The sequence below is a fragment of the Panicum virgatum genome, chromosome 3N, assembly GCF_016808335.1.
Source record: "Panicum virgatum strain AP13 chromosome 3N, P.virgatum_v5, whole genome shotgun sequence".
Classification (NCBI taxonomy): Eukaryota; Viridiplantae; Streptophyta; class Magnoliopsida; order Poales; family Poaceae; genus Panicum; species Panicum virgatum.
The window spans coordinates 6,356,005-6,374,743 of NC_053147.1; the positions used below are offsets into that span (position 1 = coordinate 6,356,005).

At 47.5% G+C, this 18,739-nt stretch overlaps 1 protein-coding gene across 1 annotated transcript; it reads left to right on the forward strand.

Moving 5' to 3' along the window:
- The first annotated feature begins 9,599 nt into the window (after window positions 1–9,599).
- LOC120663988 lies at window positions 9,600–12,960 on the forward strand. Its single transcript, XM_039942945.1, has 7 exons — window positions 9,600–9,632; window positions 10,061–10,165; window positions 10,279–10,320; window positions 10,865–11,029; window positions 11,099–11,275; window positions 11,488–11,691; window positions 11,791–12,960. Exons 4-7 carry the CDS (start codon window positions 10,949–10,951, stop codon window positions 12,274–12,276), a joined length of 948 nt encoding a protein of 315 aa, XP_039798879.1. The 5' UTR covers window positions 9,600–9,632; window positions 10,061–10,165; window positions 10,279–10,320; window positions 10,865–10,948; the 3' UTR covers window positions 12,277–12,960.
- The last annotated feature ends 5,779 nt before the right edge of the window (window positions 12,961–18,739 follow it).

Here is an 18,739-nt window from a genome sequence, read left to right on the forward strand (position 1 = left end):
CGTATACATGTACGTATACTCATCCTTTAAATGCATCCCTTTTTTGTTTGCAAAGGATATATACCGTTTTATTTTTTTAAAAAAATGCAAAATGTGTCGTCCCTATCATCCATAAATAGAACTATTTATTTTCTCCTCGAGTAAATGTATATCGCATTATTCATTTTGAAGTTGAATTGTGACAAGAGGTAATGGACATATCCTGCACTTGTTTTTTAAATTATTATTTTCAAGGCGTGGATTATGGCAGCCAAGTGATGGAGGGCCAAAGCAGCTACGACTTGCATCGTATATTCCTAGCTGGTGGCAATCATTGCAACAGAGTGGACCTGATTCAGTGTATCCAGTTTCCAAGCTAGGAGGATGAAAACGACCCCATCGATGCTGGCCAGCAGGTGGGGTGGCGAGTAGGGCCTTCTTCACCCCCATATAGATTGCAGATGCAGCGCATGTAATCAATATGCTTCATCATCCTCTGATCTTCATCTTCTTCAGAGATGCATGACGTGCAGTTTAGAACGGAGGGAGTATCAATTTGAATTTGAAGTAGTAAATCATAAATTTCCGAGACACCCTAGATTATTTGCATGCTCACACCTCTGCCATTTCCTCAATAAGCTTACTCACACTACTACAAAACAGGCTTTTGTTCCAGGCCATTTGTCCCGGCAATCTTTGGGCCCGGGACAATAGGTGGCTTTTATCCCGGGTCCAACGGCTAGCCGGACTAGCGAGAGGACAGAGGTCTTTTGTCCCGGTTGGTGACACCAACCGAGACAAAAGAGAGGCCTTTTATCCCGGTTGGTGGATACAACCGGGACAAAAGGCTACGCGGGCCTTTTGTCCCGGTTGGAGACACCAACCGGGACAAAAAGCCCCCTTTTTGTCCCGGTTGGTGTCTCCAACCGGGACAAAAGCCTCTTCACGGACTGACTTCGATTGACATCCGTTTATTTATTTTCACCGCTCCTCTCTCTCCATCCCTTATCTCTTTCTTCTTCCCTCGGCATCTTCTCCCAGTGAACTAATTTCCTCCCCTCCCGCACTCACCCCTCCCACTCCTAGCTCCCTTCGATGCGCCCCTCCCCGGCGCGGGCAGGGCCTGGCGAGCCGCCGCACGGGCGCGGGCGGGGGCCGGCCAGCCGCCGCGCGGGCGCAGGCCGCCGCGCATGCAGGACGGCGAGCTGCCGCCGCTGCAGGCCGATGGGGATGGCGCGGACGGGTGCAGGCCGGCGGGCGCGCCGCCTTGGACGGGTGCAGGCCAGCAGCAGTCGTCCAGACCGGCAGCAGCAGCCTTGGACCGGCCAGCAGCCGTAGGCCGCCAAGAGACGACCAGACCGGCAGCAGCAGCCGCCCAGACCGGCGCGGGCTGGGGCTTGACGAGCCGCTGCCGCAGCGCGTGGCCAAGCGCAGGGGGCGGGGACTCCTGCCGCCGTGGGCCGGCGAGAGCAAGGACGGCGACGAACCGCGGGCTCTGTTGTTGATTTTCTTTGTTTGTGAATCTTTGTGATGTGAATCAATAATTTTAGATCTTGTGTTTTCTTGTGTGTGAGATAAGCATATTACTTGTGTGTTATGTGTTGTATGAAGTACTGATGCGTGATGTGTTATGAATTTTAGATCTTGATTCTGAGATTGCTTAGATCTTGATTTTGAAATTACAGTTTTGGATAAATTTTTTGATTTGGAGAACCGGCTTGCAAACGCGGAAGCGGGAGCTAGCTATCCGATTTTTTTTTGTTTGTGAAAAAAGACATTTGTCCCGGTTGAATAGCTGCCGGGACAAAAAAGACATTCACATTTGTCCCGGATGGATAGTCCCGGTTGAAAAACCGGGACAAAAAGTAGTTACCAACCGGGATAAAATAGCGATTCTGTAGTAGTGTCATGTACGTATGATGTAATCATGACAGCTGCACTGCAGAGAACCGATGATTAACGGAGAGGCCACTGATCAGAACCGTACCACACCGGAAGCACGGGAGACGAGAGGGCAGGGCAGCGCGAGCGTGGCCGTCTTGGCGTTTAAACACGCGCCGGGTCTTGAGTGGGCAGGTGTGCTGTGTCTGCTGCGTAACAGCCAACAACTCTGCGTGTGCCCCCATTTACTTGGACAGAAACAACGGCATCAATGGATCTTAAAATTCAAACTGGAAAGGTGTCCGTGAAAATCGACTCTCGGGCGAGACAGCCGGGTACGTGATGGATGTAGATCTATCAATCAACTTGGTCAGCTACAGATACTGTAACGACCCGTCCCGGGAGAACGGCTTAGATTTACTCTACACGTTGAGTAAACCACACCTGCTAATTAATTCTCTTACGCTTTCGTCCTTGCTTCGCGCGAAAGGATCGATCCGGAATTAACTAACTCTCCCTAGGCTGGTATTTAAGTTGGGCAGCACTCCTTCCGTAACCAGTATGGGTCAATCCCGTATAGCTACAGTGCCCCGGGCTGCTACAGTAACAGACCAAATTGGCCCAGCCCAACAAGCTCTGGGCTGTTACAATCACCCCCCTTAGGACTCGAGTACTAGAGCAACCTAAATATCAGGATCTCCTCTCTTGGCCACGTCACATACGTCTAGTGCTAACGGTCCCATGTACCACGTCCGTGCGTCCAGTGCCAACGGTCCCTGTGCCACGTCCGTGCGTCCAGTGCCGGCGCATCCTCGATGCCCGCGCATCTGTGCCCACACGCGCCCGTCCACATGACAGTGGCATTTGCGACCACGCACCCGTGCTCATGCCCGCGCACTTCTGCCCGTATGTGGCGTGAAACCGCGAGAGTCGGCTCTGATACCACTGTAACGATCCGGCCCGGGAGAACGGCTAAGATTTAGCCTACACGTTGAGTAAACCACACCTGCTAATTAATTCTCTTGCGATTTCGTCCTCGCTTCGCGAAAAAAATCGATCCGGAATTAATTAACTCTCCCTGGGCTGGTATTTAAGTTGGCCAGCACTCCCTTCCGTAACCAGTATGGGATCAATCCCGCATAGCTACAGTGCCCCCGGCTGCTACAGTATTGATATTCTAAATATATCTTGTACTTTTATCTAAATATTATTCATAAACTTAAATCTTTCTCATCACATGCTACTTGCTTCAGTAACCAAGAGTGCTTCTCTACTGCTAGTGCAGTGGTGCCTCCTTTTCTCTACATCTTTCTTTGTCAGCGATGTGGCCGCATGGCAAGCGTTCAATCCTAATTCTGTCACGACTGCAATCTTCTCGATCTTAGCTACTACCATTCGCTGTAGTGGTAGTAATATGTTTCTTATCTGCCAGCTCTTGCAGTAATGATGCTCACTGCTCAGTTCAACTGACTCAGTTGTTCTTGCTTCCCTACTTTTATGAACCTCTTGGTCGTCTGTTGCTACTATATTTAATTTTGTAGTCTGTTGCATGGCGCCATGTCTCCGTGGCCTAGTTTCTGTTTGGGAACAATCGATCCAAGTTTCTTACTTTTTGGAAGCCAACAAATCTCCATAGCGCAGTGCACAAGATTCCGTTCAGTATTTCAGCAACGAACATGTTCAAGCCTGATGAGCTTACTTTATCAATCATGCCCTAATCGATATTGTCTTGGTTCCTGATCTGCTTGTGGTGTTAATTGTGAGGTGTGGTAGTGTCTTGTAGCAATGTCGGCAACAAAACTTTGGAGGATAGTAGTCTAATATAGTGCAAAGTTTAGAATTATCTTATTTATTTTGACTAATAATAATATAATCATGAGGGTGCATTTGGGATTTTTTAATATAATAAGATATACATGTGATAAAATATGTTAATTGTTTGTATAGCTAGTATCCTATAGGTATACACGATATGTAGCTTGATGCAAATGAGGGAGAAATTTATATTTATAAGTAGCAATATATTTTAATGGTACTTGTGGGTAATTTATAAACATGTATATGGGTATTTATGCTAATTTTTTTCGTAATGGCAGTGGTCGGTGATTTTAATATTTTCTTTTTTCTTTGATTAATATGTGAATTTTTAGACCTCAAGAGCGAACGTGAAGGCTTTATTTGTTGGTCAAATAATAAAATAATATATAGATTGTCATCAGCGAGAAGATTACGGAGACTTTGCTGTTAATCTCCAAAACTTGCATGGATAATCTCTGTAGACGTTTGTAAGGGTAGTGCGCGCGCACATGCATTAGTTGGAAAGTGTATTAAAAACAATGATTGAAATCTATTTTTTAAGACTTTCTCATTTCAAAATAGATCATGCCTGCAATAATGGAAGTAGGAGTACTGAGCTATCGAGATGGTATAAATACCATATTTTTTAAAAAAATACTTTGCCTAATCTTCATAGTTAGTATATGTAAATTGAAGCTACAGGAGTTCGCGTCTTAAATTCTAAATTTCCATATACTTCTAGACGGATAGAGTGATTGAGGGTAGAGTCTTTGTCATAAACAGTACCGAAAATTTTCATATATATGCCAACCGCTGGCTTCCGCTAACACGTGTCCTATAAATAAGTCTAGGGTCATGGTTTTTTTTAATATTAGCATGTATATATGAGACAACAAAAGAGTAGTTGCTTGTCGCGTTCAAGCTCACTCACCTCCATCCTGAAGCTCAAAAGTTAAGTTGCATGTTTGAGGTTGACTCGTTCATCACTAGAGGCAGGATTGGATCATGCCATACAGTGGCGAAAAGCTACGTAGGAAGGAGGGGTGCGAGTGCACCCACGGCCAAACCAGAATACATTGATAAATGATATCACTTCGCAAAATGTAAATTAGGAGCTAATTCGCAAATCAAAGAGAAAACAACCTAGGAGTTGGTTAAACCACTCTTTTTTTACTTCATCACCGGTTTCTCCCGCGACTGTAGCAAGGAGTCGGTTTGAGAGGAGTTCTCTAAAATATGCCCCGCCCCTAAAGTTTTGGTGTAGTTTCGCCACTGATGTCATATAAAGTTTACCATTATTTGAATATTTAATATTGCATAGTAATATATCATAATTCATCATATACGTAGTGTAGTTATAAGATTATTAATTAAGCTATTCCTGTGCATTGATATATATAGTATTGAATTGACATTAAGCACATAGTATGCCTGTGCATATACCCACCCGTGGCGAACTTTGCCGGCGACAAGTGGTGCGGCGCGGGAACGCAGAAAGTGAGAAACCGGCCGGCGCCGTCCATCTATCTCTGGATCGGGAGCCTTAAATTCGATCCGGGCGGCATGGTGCTAAATTTTGATCGGATGAGCCATCAGCGAATCCACGCCATATCCACTCGCATATGGGCTCCGAAAACGACGCACGTACAGGCTAGTGGTACTAGGTCAGAACTAGACGCAGGGACCATGGATATGGATGCACACCACAAACACTTCTTCGTATTCCCGATCGCCCGGGACCGAGATCACCAGCCTGCTAGTTGGCACGAGAGAGATCTCGGCAAAGGTTGATAGCTACATCGTCTTACTTCTTGGCTATGGGTGGCTGGGAGCTCCTCATACAGGTATACTATGAATATAATATAATTTTGAAAATGAGCGTTTGAGTTTTCAAAAAAAAAAGAGCTTTTGATTTTTGATCACGGTCTTTTTGGGAGATATTTTGAGATACAATATTATAGATTATACACACTAGTGTTTGCTGAGATATTTTTGGTATCTCCAACTCCAATGGACCCAGGGACGGGCCAGTGGCAAAACGTTAGCGTGGGTGCTGCTCTTGCGTGAATTTGCATATTATAAGCATGTTGTCAGAAACTCTAAAAACACAAATACCAGTGTTTTCACCTGACAGGAAAAAAAACGATTTCGGAATCTAAAATCCTGCTCACACCGTCCCCTAATGGGCCAAACGTAAAAAGCCTAAAAGACTGGAGAAACTTTGCAGGGCCGTGGAACATAATGGAGCAAATTTGTGAGCCCAATTACAATTCTCACACAACTGGGCCAACATTTTGGGCCCAAGGGTATTTTGCTGCCTGCTTTCTCAAGTGCAGGTCGGCCCAGGCATAAGCCCAGGGGTCAACTTTTCCTTTTGGGATTCGATACTGGGCAGGCCGCGGGCCGGCCAATTGTGCAGCGCGGCCACAGCGGGCCGGAATATCAACAAATCAAGTCATCAAGAGGCGCTGAGCCAATGAAAGTTCTTCATACTAGACAAATGTTTTGTATTATTCAAGGTATCATGAATTTGCATTGGTTGCTGGAGTGGCAGCGAATCTGTTTGTGCAGAGAAAACCCGGCGCCTTTCTGTTCTCAAAATTAAGGATCAAGCTAAGAATCCAGGCTCAGAGATTCCCATCATCATGTTAATTTGTGCAAGAGCTTGCAGCTATCTGATAATCTGAACATTCATGGCCTGATTGATTTACATACTGAAATGATCTTTTATATGATGATACGGCTCCATATCTTGTTGATTGGCTAAATAACTTCTTGCCTACGACGATAACCATCTTCACTTGTTCAGTCGTTCGCTCCTTTTCTTTTCTCTGCAAGCAGTTTCAGATGATGGAATGGCTCATGCACGCCATTTCCTTTCTAGTCTTTCACGTATGTGCGTCAGTACTGCAGCCCTGCTGGGCTATTTCTGTCACTCACAGCCCATGATTGCAAGCAACCGATGATCCTATCCCATCGCAATATCGACGCATGAAAACTGCCCATATCATCTATACTTCGGATACTCGGTGTGAAAACCATTCAAATTTCTTTTCCCTCCTACATATATCTCCACCCAAAAAAGACTTCCATATATCTACATGATGCCTCATTTCAAACAGACCCATTCAAGAATCCAAATAATGTACGTACTACTGGAAACTGAAGTTCCCCTACGGGTGATGATTTTTTCTGTCGGTTACTTAAGGACCTATGCTGGTTTACAACTTCTGACTTGAGACTTCAAAAGATTGCATAATAGGTTACAATCGGTTTTTAGTGGCAGGTAAAAACATATTTTTAGAGGCAGATACAATATTTGTTCCTAGTTTTCGCTACTATAAATACATTTTAGGAGCGGGTAATGCAACCGCCCTCTGAAAACCCATTTCTAGGGCCACGACCTGCCCCCCTACATATTGAAAAAAAAAACCAAAAAAATCAGCAGCAGAAGCCGCACCGAGTCGTTGCTGCTCCGCGCCGGCACACGTGCTGCTGCCGTGCTCGCGCGTCGCCACACCGCATCCCCACGCCGAGCCGCGGGGTCAGGGTGGCGCAAATCGCGGGGGACGGAGAGGTGCGGGTCGGGGTGGTGCAGATCTGCGTGAGGCGGAGAGGCACAAGGTTGGGGCAGTGCAATTCTACGAGCGTGGAGAGGTCCGGGGTTGGGGGCGGTGCAGAATCACCGTACGGCGAGGAGTGCGGCCAGGAGCGCGGCAGCCTAGAAGGCGTCGACGTTGGCAGCGGTGGCGCGGCCCATGTCCCGGACGGCGGTGCGGTGACCAGGAAGCGGCGGTGGCTTCCTTTGGAAGATGAAGGGGAAGCGGTGGGAGGAAGCGGCGGTTCAACGGTGAGGCTGTGACCACCCTAAGAATACTTTTCTATGGATGGGTCTTTTGCTACAGTAGCACTGTTCAATTCTTTTGGAGGAGGTTACATTTTGACCAATTCTTGAGAAAAATTCGACGTCCTTACCGTTTTTTTTTGTAGTAGTGAGTGATGCATGCACATAACATAAGTAGTGCTGTTAGTTGATCAAATTCTATGCACATTACTGTGCAATAGAAGGTCCCGCTTGTTTTAGCTAGAGATTTTGAAATAAAAAAAATCATGGATGTTAGTAGAAAGATGGATTATGAAAGCTGGTGAAGGTCTAAAATCTAAAACAAAGTGCACCTAAGCTGACGGCCGGTGGGATCCTTTCGACTTGCTGTCTGCAGTCTGCTTGCTGTCTCCGGTGGGATATATAGGCGGGATCAGACGATCAGCATTGCCCTTTGGAGGGCCCCTGGAGCGTCAAAGCTGGAAGAGAAAGGGATCAGCAAACTTGCAAGCAAATATACAAAGTAGCCAAGGGCTACTCTAGTTCTCTTGATGGATCACCTATCCTGGGCCTGGCATCCCAATGAAAGCAGCACCTAGCTAGCTTATTAGCTTGATCACTCCTCCTTCACCACCTTTAATTTCCTTGTTGTGTCCAGCGGAGTTCCACACCCGTTTCACCTACTGTTGAGAATTCTTCTGACCATCTTTCGGTAAAAAAGAAAGATTCTTCTTGCCATCTGACTGAATATACACAGTGCACAACAAAAAAGTTGTGCGCACATATATATGAGACAACTGTTACCCTGTCAGCTCTCGATCCTTAGTTCATATGTACACATGCTCACAGATCCAGCAATTAAATCTGCAAGTAGTAGTTGTCGCGTGCGAAAATGTGTCAGTTCAGCTGAGCACCACCTTGGTTAGTTAAACTAGTCTATTAACCCGTGCTCCCGCACGGGCTAGTTAGATATATCTAATAATTATCTATCTCACCGTATCTTTAATCAATTAAATATTCTAATTCAAAATTATAAAAAATATATTTATCATTATGTAATTGTAATAAATATGATAGATTTAGTTACTAACATTTTTTTCTCTCACTTTCACACATTCATATATATTTGATATGTATTTAATTAAACACTTTGTTTAAGCTATATGAACAATATAAAAATTGGTATTCTTATCTCTTCTCTTATACATGAATATACGGTGACACATGCATTACGGTTAGTATTTTTATATAAATAATAACATAAATAATATATAGTAACGATAGAAATAGTAATATAAAATTTTATTTTGATGTGCTTTAAGATTTTATTATAATAATATAATTTTGATTCAGATTTTTTGGTTTATTTTAACTTTTTATTATGTTATCATTGGATAATATATATAAAAATTTAGGGATTTATTTAATATTATTTTATAATGACATAAGCGGGTAATTTACATGTAGATTAGGGGTTACTTTAGATTATTTTTTATAATGGCAGAGGTGGGTAGTTTAAATATATATTTAGGGGGTTATTTTAGTCTATTTTCATAATGACAAAGGTGGGTAATTTATTAGAAGAAATAACAGATCCAATAACTATTATGATTAGAGTTGTCGAATTGATGACCAGATGTTTTTTATTTTTGTGAGAATTTGTAGAATTTCTCTATTTTTCTAGACTGTCCATCTAGGATCCTATGTGGCTTCATCTGTAGGCTTCAAAAGAAGCCTTCATACTATAGTAATAGTAAGATTGATCAGAGGCCTATATACACTACCTTCTCTATTCCTGATGATGAGCATTCCTCCACCGGACCAGCAGGCATATCCTACTTTCTAGGTAAACACGATCTCTTGGAGCCAGATCAGCACGCAGGGCATCCATTTGCTCATTTCAGTACAAGGGGAGTTGTCATCAATGATCAATCTGAACATTCAGTTCGGTTCCCATCACCCACACATCATGTATGACACGTGGGTACCGCATGGGGGATGGAGGAGACAAAAGATCGAAAGATGTTGCTGGGCCGAATAAAACAAAAGAAAACGGCCCAACAACAAATCAATAGGGTTTAGATCCCTTTGAACATGCAGCCTCCTCCGGCGATGGGGCGATGACGTAAGGAGCGTGCAGCCTCCGGTAAAGGTGAGCTTCCCGCCCGCCGTCATCCTCCTCTCTCCATCCCACCCACGTCGCTGGGGAGACAGAGATCTGGGGAGGCGATTTCCACGTTCACGAAATCAATTTGGATCCGGTTACACGGATCCAGACAAGCTGCTGCTTTCTCTGCATCGGCGAGGAGTTATAATTTCGTGAGTTAGAATTTGGTCGGTAGGACAGGGGGCGGTGGCCGCACCGACGAGCCGCGTGCGATGCGGGCACGAGTGCGGTTACGGTGGAGTGGGTTAGCTATGATTTGACCACGGCAGCGAATCAGGAGGAGGCAAAGGGTCTTCAGCCTCGTGCCCAGGGCTGGCTGGTTTTACTCTTAATTCATGAACAGGCGATTCGTCTATTTGCGTTTTTTCTTGGCAATCCTTCTTGCTTAAGTTTGCTTGACATCTTGTTTGCAGCTGGCGAATCGAACAAACGTAGTGAGCTTATGTGTCTGCTGTTTGAGTCGCCCACTGGTTTTGCAATTTTCAGATTTTTACTTTCGCCTACCTAATGCTAAGAAGGTATGTTGTTCCTCCTCGCTTGGTTTACCGTCTTTTGTTAACTATGAGAATGCTTGTTCCTGTGGTCTATGCCATCAATCTAATTTTCTGTTAATTATTCGCTTCCTATACAGAAAATCTGGGCAGAGTTTGCTAAAGCGGAGCCAACAACTTGTGTTAGTGCCTCCTTCATTCCTTGCTTTCCCTTCTGAGTATTATCTCCTTGCTTGCTTCTTGTCGAATTTCTAAGTAGATCTTTGCATTGGAGGAAGGATACGAACACAATCTCATTATTCATTAGTAAAACGCATTTTTTCTCCCCATAAATCTGTTTGTAAAGCATGCAGAATGGTGCTGCTTTTTCTGTAAGGTCACCATAGGTGCAAGGAAATCTCTGAATAATCAATTAACATTCACTGGAACCATTTTGTGTAATTGTGTGTCTTGCTTTGCACAAATTTTCTAACTAGTATCAGCTTGCTAGGTAGGGATGATAGGGCCTTGACGTGGTGCTACTTCTGAATAACATGAACTTGTGAACTTATTATGATTTCACTGCAAGTATTTGATAAACTAGGACTTGAGAAGGGTATATCTTTATGGTTTTAGATAAACCTACTGAATGCCCCCCTCCCCTTCTCCTGATGCTGAGACATGCATGATAATTGCTTAATTTTTTCTTTGTGCCCATGAACATGCTCATCCATATTTCCTTGTCAGGCTGTAATTCCGAAGCAATTTCTAACTTTTAAGGACAAAGCCAGCGCCATTAATGCTACTGGTGTTAGCGAAGAGCTTTCTGGTATGATCAGGCAGTGGTTGCTTCCTGAGATGAAATTGGCTGTTGGAAAACCTGAATATAAAATGATAATTGAATCAGACTTGGTGAGTATTTGCTTTCTGTTTATATTTTTGAACAACTTTGATGGTCATTGTTGCCTTGACTTCTTTCAGAAAATAACCTGCGTCCACAATGAGATTGTGATGGAGTTAATGTGGGGCATACAACATCTCATGCACAAGTTTGTGCCTGAAGAAAAAGCAGAGGTGGCAAAAGAGGACCGCCTCCCCATGAGTCAAGGACTAAAAATGTTCTTGAGACGTTATGGATTTGATGTCAAACCAGAGATGGTGAGTTCAGTTGTTTCAATTGCCATGCTTTCTGCTATATATATATAGCTCCCTACCATTTAGTGTTATATTGTACGATAGCTTATGTACTGTGCACTTATAATGCTTTATTTTTCATGGACCAAAGTTTGGGATTCAAGTTTTCATAGAAAAATGTGCCTTTAAAATTTCTCTTTAGTTATGATTTATGAAGCATTGCTCTTTGTATACAGGTCAATGATCAGATCGTTGAGACAGCAGGTGACCTGTTTGAGTGTGATGCTGTCGAAAAGTTATTTTCATCTTACTTGCGCGATGTTAGTCTGTGCCTTAAGGATACATCTGGCATTAATTGTGAGAATTGGGGCAATCTGAAGCTCGCAACAGCTCTGATAGTGATATTTGGCCCTGAAGAAGACGACAATGATTTTCGTAAGGTAATCATACTAACTATTTTGTATGTATTCTCAGTTGCTCACATTGCATTTCGTGGAAGATTGTATCTCACGTAACGTGCTGAATCGTGTTACTTTCAGGTGCTTTCAGAAGATGAGGTATCAAAGTTGATGGATGATGCACGTAAATATTATGGTGTTCTGTCGATGGCCCTTAGCTTGAGAACCTACAAGAAGATTCGGTCTGCCTATCGAGTTAGGAATGAAAAAAAAATATTGTTGGAGTCCTTAATTAAGAAAGCTAAGGAAGCGTTTGAAGCAGAACAAGCCCAAGTGTGTGAGAAGGGTAAGGTGCATGGAGAGTCAGAGCAAACTCCTCAAGAGCATGTGATCTTTGCATCTAAGCCACCTTATGTGTATGAGCATCCTCTGCCGAAGGGTCTCAAGAGATCCTGGAATTCTGCTTTTGAGCCAAATGTGCTCAATAAGTCTACCTTTTGTGAAAGCTTATCACTTGGTGTCTTGGTGAGACTGGGAGCAGGAGGATTGCAAGTATTTCTGAAGCCCAGCCTTCAACTTCCAAAGCCATTGTGCCATATAAGCCTTTTCCTCATGCTGTGCTGCTGAATCAGAACATTGATGTTGATAATCTTGTGGGCATTTCTGCAGTGCCTCCTCCTTTGACTGAATCTGTAGAGCAAGTTGAAGTTCTTGGTTATGGGCAAGGATGAAGAACTAGTTTTAGCTGAGTGTTTCAGAGCAGAATGTGGTTAATATTACAGAGAATGAATCAAGCAAAGTGATCAAGCGCAGTCCAAGGCTGAAAAGCAAAGTGATCAGGCGCAGTCCAAACCTGAAAAGCAAAGTGATCAGGCGGAGTCCAAGGCTGAAAAGCAAAGTGATCAGGTGCAGTCCAAGGCTGAAAAGGGACAGTAGCTATCAGCATGTTAAGCTTGAGGATACTCCTAGACGCAAGAAGATTCTTGCACCCTAATTATCTTTCGTTGTCACTGGATAACTGAAGGTGAAGAAGTCCCGATGCCCCCTGGTCTTATGGCAATGGACATTTTGAAATGCTGGGGACTGAATGCAATGTGGAGGATGTGGAGCAGCAGTTCATGAAAGGTTGTCAGATCATGGTGATTCAAGCAAAGAGCATGATGAATCAAGCAAAGAATATGGAGGGTTGTCAGAGCGTTGCTAAAATCTTTTGGGTTTTATGATCAGATTGTTGTTATTTTACCTGCAATGCTGTTCTGTCCCCTCCTAGGACCTTATTCTAACAGTCCACGTTATTAAAAAGCATCTATATGTAGCATTTTAATTTTGCGGCTTGAAGCTAACTTAGCAGGTTGAAGCTAACTTAACAATTACAGTTTAATTTTGACTGAAAGCATCTATATGTAGCATTTTATATCACACAAAGTTCATTTCAAAATGGAAATATTGTTAAAAAGAAGTTTTGAAAGACAACTAAATTAAGACACCAAGTACATAGAAAATTAGTTTTCTTTGCTTTCTTTGCAGCTTGTGCCTGCTTCGTGCTTCCTCGCATGAGCATCAGCCGCCCTTTTGGCAGCTGCTTGTTTTTTTTTGCAACTGCTAATGTTTTTTTCTCTTCAGCTGCAATCATTTTTGCCTCCAAAACTGCTCCTCGCGTGGGTTTGCTGTTTCCTTGCCGTCATTGCTGGTCGCCGCCGCCGCCAACGATAGTCACGATCTTACCGGCATAATAAGGAAATGTGGGCAACGTAATGCATATGTGCTAATGGACAGCTGGTGGACAGGCGTTTATAGATGGAATCAAGAGAAATAAGAAAAGAGAGGGTAAAAGAAAAAATTGCAAATAGATACATCGTCCGAATAGTATCATTAGAGAGCCAGTGACATAGAGTCGGTTAACCTTAATAGCAATGATTTACACTTTTCTAAGTATGATGGCCAAACTAAAACACACCGACAAGTACGATGGCCATCCATGCATTTTACTCCTTTTTCAAAACAGTTGCACCAACATTTTTCTTTAAAATGTCGATCAACATTTTCTTTTCAAAATGTTTCAACATTTTTTGGAATTTTTTTCAACATTTTCAGCTTCTTCATCTTTGGATCCGGCGACCGGTGGTGGGGGTGGACGGTCCACGGCGACGGGATGGGTCACAGCGGCGCAAGCCGAGGTGCAGCCGCGGGGAGGCCACCGGTGCCCCTGCTCTCTCCTGACGAATCCGCAGCGGGGCACTCGCACGGAAGGAGCCGACAGCGGGGGTCGCGGAGGCGCCCGCGCGCCGGCCACGGCGGCGCAAGCACGAGAGGCAGAGCAACAGTGGGAGGGTGGATGAGATTAGGATTTGGTGTGATGATCCGACCACTACGAGAAATCAATTAATCTGTGATAGATTTTGCATGATATTTTCAGAGAATGTCACAGATATGCTAATGGCCCATTTGGGCTTAGACTTTGGACCCAGATTCTATGATAGAGCTCTGATCGTCATAGATTGAATATAAAAATCATCGTGAATTTAATATTATACTTAACTACAATAGTAATAGAAAATATCATCATAATTCAACATTTTTGTGATCTCAGTCCGCTTCCTCCCACGACGGTAAGGAAAAAAGAAAAAAAAATGATGGCATCTACCAGCGGTGGCAGGGAAAAGATTTAAAAAATTGGTGGCAACTACAGGAGGCGGCAGGGGAAAAACGGATGGCTGAGAAAAAAAGAAAAAAGGGGGCAAAAAAAATGGGGGGGGGAATAAGGGACGAAGGGAAGTCTCCAAAATAAAACCCCACACCTTTTTTTTTGGGAACAATGAAACCCCACACCTGACCACTACCCACGCCTTCTTTTGTGATGATACCGGGTAGTACACTTTATATACATATTATTTTGTACATGCGACATATTATTTTGTACAATTTTTAGATGTTACTTCATAGTGGTACGGTACAATAAATGAAAAATAAAAGAAAAGCGCTATACAAACTAGGAATGAAACAAGGCTCAAATAGCCCAACTAGCCCAACTATCGGTGACCGTCCATTGTCGATCCAGTGGTTCAAATCGCAGCACCATGGTATAAAGGCCTACACAAACCCTAACACACCTCCATCCCGTCGCTCCCTCAGCCTCCTCAGATCTGCCTCCACCTCCCTGCTCCTCTATCCCTTAGATCCGACGCATTACATCTCGCTCCACCGCCTCCTCGGCCTCTAGATCCGCCTCCCAGTTCCCCTCGCCGCCGTTGACTGGGCCCCACATGCCAAGCTCGCGGCCTCCCTCGTCCGCGCGGGGCGGCTTCACCACGCCGTCGACTCCGTAAACGACGGCAGCATGGCGCCACGAGGGGCTCGGCTCGCCAAGCCCGAGCTGGCGCACCTCCTCTAGTGGGCCCTGCCATCGCGCCCTCCGCCGCCACCCCGCTGCAGCTAGGAGGAGCCCACTGCTAAGGAGTATCCTCTTCTCAGATCCGCCACCGCCCTCCTCAAGTTGTTGTGCGAGGTGGTTTTTGCGCTGATTTCATTGTCTCGTATGCTACTCTTCGGTTCGGAGGGAGCAGAGCTGGCTGCCGAGATGTTCTGCAGATCTCCCAGCTAGGGATGCGGCTCCTGCGCGAGGTTAGGGCTGAGACGGGAGCTGGTTTGTGCCTTCGCTTTTCCTCTAGCTCCTTTTCTACCGTATTATTATTGCTAGTTCTGTGGATTCATGTGTGAGATTATTCTCTACCTGCTCTTCAGTTCATATAAGAATGAATGTTATAGGCCATAGTTTAGTGGCCAGTGTGGTTGCATCTTTGTTTCAACAATCTGCATGTCAGATACTTGTTCAAATGCCTAGCTGAACCTAATTGAAGTCTTCCATTTATTATTTTATCTGATATCCAATTTCTAAGTAATGGTATGTTTATTCTATTCCGACTGTACCGGTATTGGTTACTGCTGCAGCTGTGTTTGTACTTATATGCGCAGCTGTCGTGGTGCTGCAAACCACAGCCGGGTGGCGGAAGGCACCCGCCCTAGCCCAGAGGGTGTGTACTCGGGGGTTAGCTAGTCTTAGATCAATCTTTCTCAAGAACTCGATGAACACAGCAAGATTTAGAGTGGTTCGGGCCGCCGGAGCGTAATACCCTACGTCCACTGTGTGTTGTATTGCCTTCCCACGAGAGTGAGAAGGTGCGAGAGTTTCAGCCTGTCTGGATTGTGGAGATTGTCCTGTGCACAGCGGGCACCTCCCTTTTATATCTCAAGGGGGTGCGTACACGGCTGTTGGATCCCCGACAGGTGGGTCCAACGATGCAATATAAAATAACGGAGTGTTCATACATTATGGCATTGCAGGCAAAGGAGATCTCTCTCTTGGATTCCCTCGCCTGCTCCCGGAGCCCTCCGTCCATCATGTCTTGGCGCTGTCTTGTCAAGACGGAGCCCGACGCAGCTAGTAGCATCGCCTGTCACGTAGCTGAGCGGCTGTGTAGGGAGCGGCGTAGGTGGCATGATGGAAAAGTGCCGGGCCGTCGTATCCATTTAACGCGGCAGACGGGCTCTGCGCGGGCGCGGCTCAGGCGGCTGCACTGTGCTCCTTGGTAATACGCGGCGCGCAGCAGGGCCTGACAAAAGGCTGTCTTGTGTACCGCGGCGGCAGAGCACGCCTTGTCCATCGCATTAAATGCGGTAGGTGGGCGAGTCTTCCTGCGGAAGACTCGCGCACAATCCCACGTCTCCGGGACACGTGGCGGCTCCGGACCCCTACACGGTGAGGGGAGTCCGGACGGGCGCAGGAGGTCCCGAACCCCTCTGGGGGTCCGAGGCCTCGGCGGTCAGCTCGGAGCTTCCCTTTTGTGTAGACACGTGGCGTAACCGGACCCATCCTCAGGCGGGGAACGGTCCGGGGCCGTTGGCCTGGTGAGGGAAAAACCTGGCCTGTGGGGCCTGGCTACTCCATCTTTCCCGCGCAGCTACGGGTAACTACGCGGGTCCTGCCTTGCTGCAGTAAGAGTGGGTATCCCTGTTACAGGGTACCGACAGTGGCCCCCGGGCCCACCTTGGGAGAGGTACGAACCCACAGGTGGGGCCACTTCTGCGATTTGGCTCTGTATAGCTTGAAGCTCCTTTCCGCAGGGGTCTTGACCGGCTTTGACCACCCATTGGGTTGGTTGCTGCTTCATCACGTCGCAACGGATTACTGACTATGGGCCCCACGATCAGTGGCTCACCTAGTCACACGCGCGACGTTCGGCATTGCTGCGGCCGGAGTAAACGGATCATTTACCACCGGCGCAGCTCCCGAAAAGCTCGGCCACGCCTGCGATTAATGCGCGCACGTCAGCTCGGCTTTCGCCTTGCTTCACGCGCGCGGGCGACGGTTCGGATCCCGCCTTCTCGCACCCTCGTTGATTACCCACCCTCCCTGACATGTGGGCCTGGGCCCCCACGTCATGGACTGGGCGGCTAACTCCGGGTGCGGGCGTCGCTTGAGTTCTGGCGACGGTTCCGGGGCGCGCCGGTTGAGTCAGGCTTTATAACGGGGCATACCGCATTCCACGGTTGCTTTCCCGCATTCGTCTTCTTCCTCCAGCCTTTGCGCCCCTTTGCCTCCGAGCTTTCCTCGCCCTTCTCTCCCCCTTACACAGGCTCCTTCCTCACCCACCAAGAGATGGCATCCCTTGTTCATCCCCGTCGCTTCCAGACCGAGGGAGAGCTGAACACAGTGCGCCGCCTGCTTGGGTGGAGTGCTCAGGAGACCGGCTGGGGGGTGCGAGCAGGCTCGGTTCCCCTTGGCAACCTCCGCGCCGGGGAGTTCGTGCTATTCACCTCGCATGTCTCCGCCGGCGTGGGACTGCCGATTTCTTCATTCTTGCTGCTGCTGCTGGAAGACTTCGGCCTCCAACTTCAGCATCTGACGCCGCACTCCCTCCTCCTGACGTCCATCTTCGTGCACCTATGCGAGATGTTCGTAGGAGTTCGGCCCTGCGTCATCCTCTTCCGCTACTTCTTCATTCTGGTGAGGTCCGGAAGGAGCAGGGACGAAGTGGGAGGGTACTACTTCCAGATAAGGAGCGACCTGCCGACTCCTTACATTCCCGGCCTTGCTGGCGGAAGGTGGGAGGAGTGGCGCAGGGATTGGGTGATCGCCACCACCGAAGCCAATGAGCGCCTTGCCCTGCCGATCGCGGGGCCCGCCTCCGACAAAGCATCCTGGAGGGCCAAGCCGTCGCTGCAGCCGGAGTTCGACTCCGTGCTGGACAAGATCAGGTCGCTGGCGGAGAGCGGCCTCACCTCATGGCACGTGCTCGGCGACTTCGTGAAGCGGCGGATCGCCCCCCTGAAGCAGCGGCCACGACCGGCGTGGAGCTTCACCAGCCTCAACGATTGCAGCAGGACCCACCGCGGGGAGGGAAGCGACCTGACCCAGGAGGCCTTGGAGGTCCTGGTGCGGAACGTGACGGGAGACACCTTCATCCCGGAGAACCTGATCCTCCCGCAGGGCATAGTCCCCCTCTGCGAGGACTCCGCGAGGGTGGCGGTGCTGGCAACCCTGCCGACTCTGGACGACGGGGGACTGGCCCCACGCCAGACCGGAGGCGACGCGAACCGCGGGCTCCGGATCCCTGGCACGTCCGGGGATCAGGCTACGCTGGGCGCTGCGGGGTCCGGCGTCACTATGAAGGGGAAACAGGCCGCAGCTAGCAGCGCGGCCGCGGCCGGCTCCAGCCGGGCTCAGAGCAGCTCCGGTGCGTCGTCGGGGGACGCAGGCCGGCGGAGGCTACTCCGGGGCGACGGGACCCTGGTCTCGGAGCCCGCCGCGAAGCGCCAGAGGTCTTCTGAGGGCGCAGGCCAAGGTAGCTCCCGGGCTGCCGGCCCCCACGGGTCCTCTGGCGCAACTGGACCACCACCATCGCCGCCGAGGAATTCATCGCGCCGGCAGCAAGAGCAGCAGCAGCAGGAGCAGCCGCAAGAGCAGCGGCAGCAGGCACGCAGACAGCAGCAGCAACAACAGGTGCGACCCCGGGTTGCGCCCATGCCGCAGCCGCAGGAACAGCAGCAACGGGTGCAGGCTCGGGTTGCGCCTGCATCGCAGCTGCACGGG

What these genes read in the sequence shown, in the direction of transcription:
- LOC120663988 (XM_039942945.1), top strand. Translation starts at nt 10,949, where the DNA reads ATGATCAGGCAGTGGTTGCTTCCTGAGATGAAATTGGCTGTTGGAAAA. An exon ending in TGATAATTGAATCAGACTTG is followed by an intron (nt 11,030 to 11,098) that starts GTGAGTATTTGC and finishes GACTTCTTTCAG; the next exon opens with AAAATAACCTGCGTCCACAA. An exon ending in TTGATGTCAAACCAGAGATG is followed by an intron (nt 11,276 to 11,487) that starts GTGAGTTCAGTT and finishes CTTTGTATACAG; the next exon opens with GTCAATGATCAGATCGTTGA.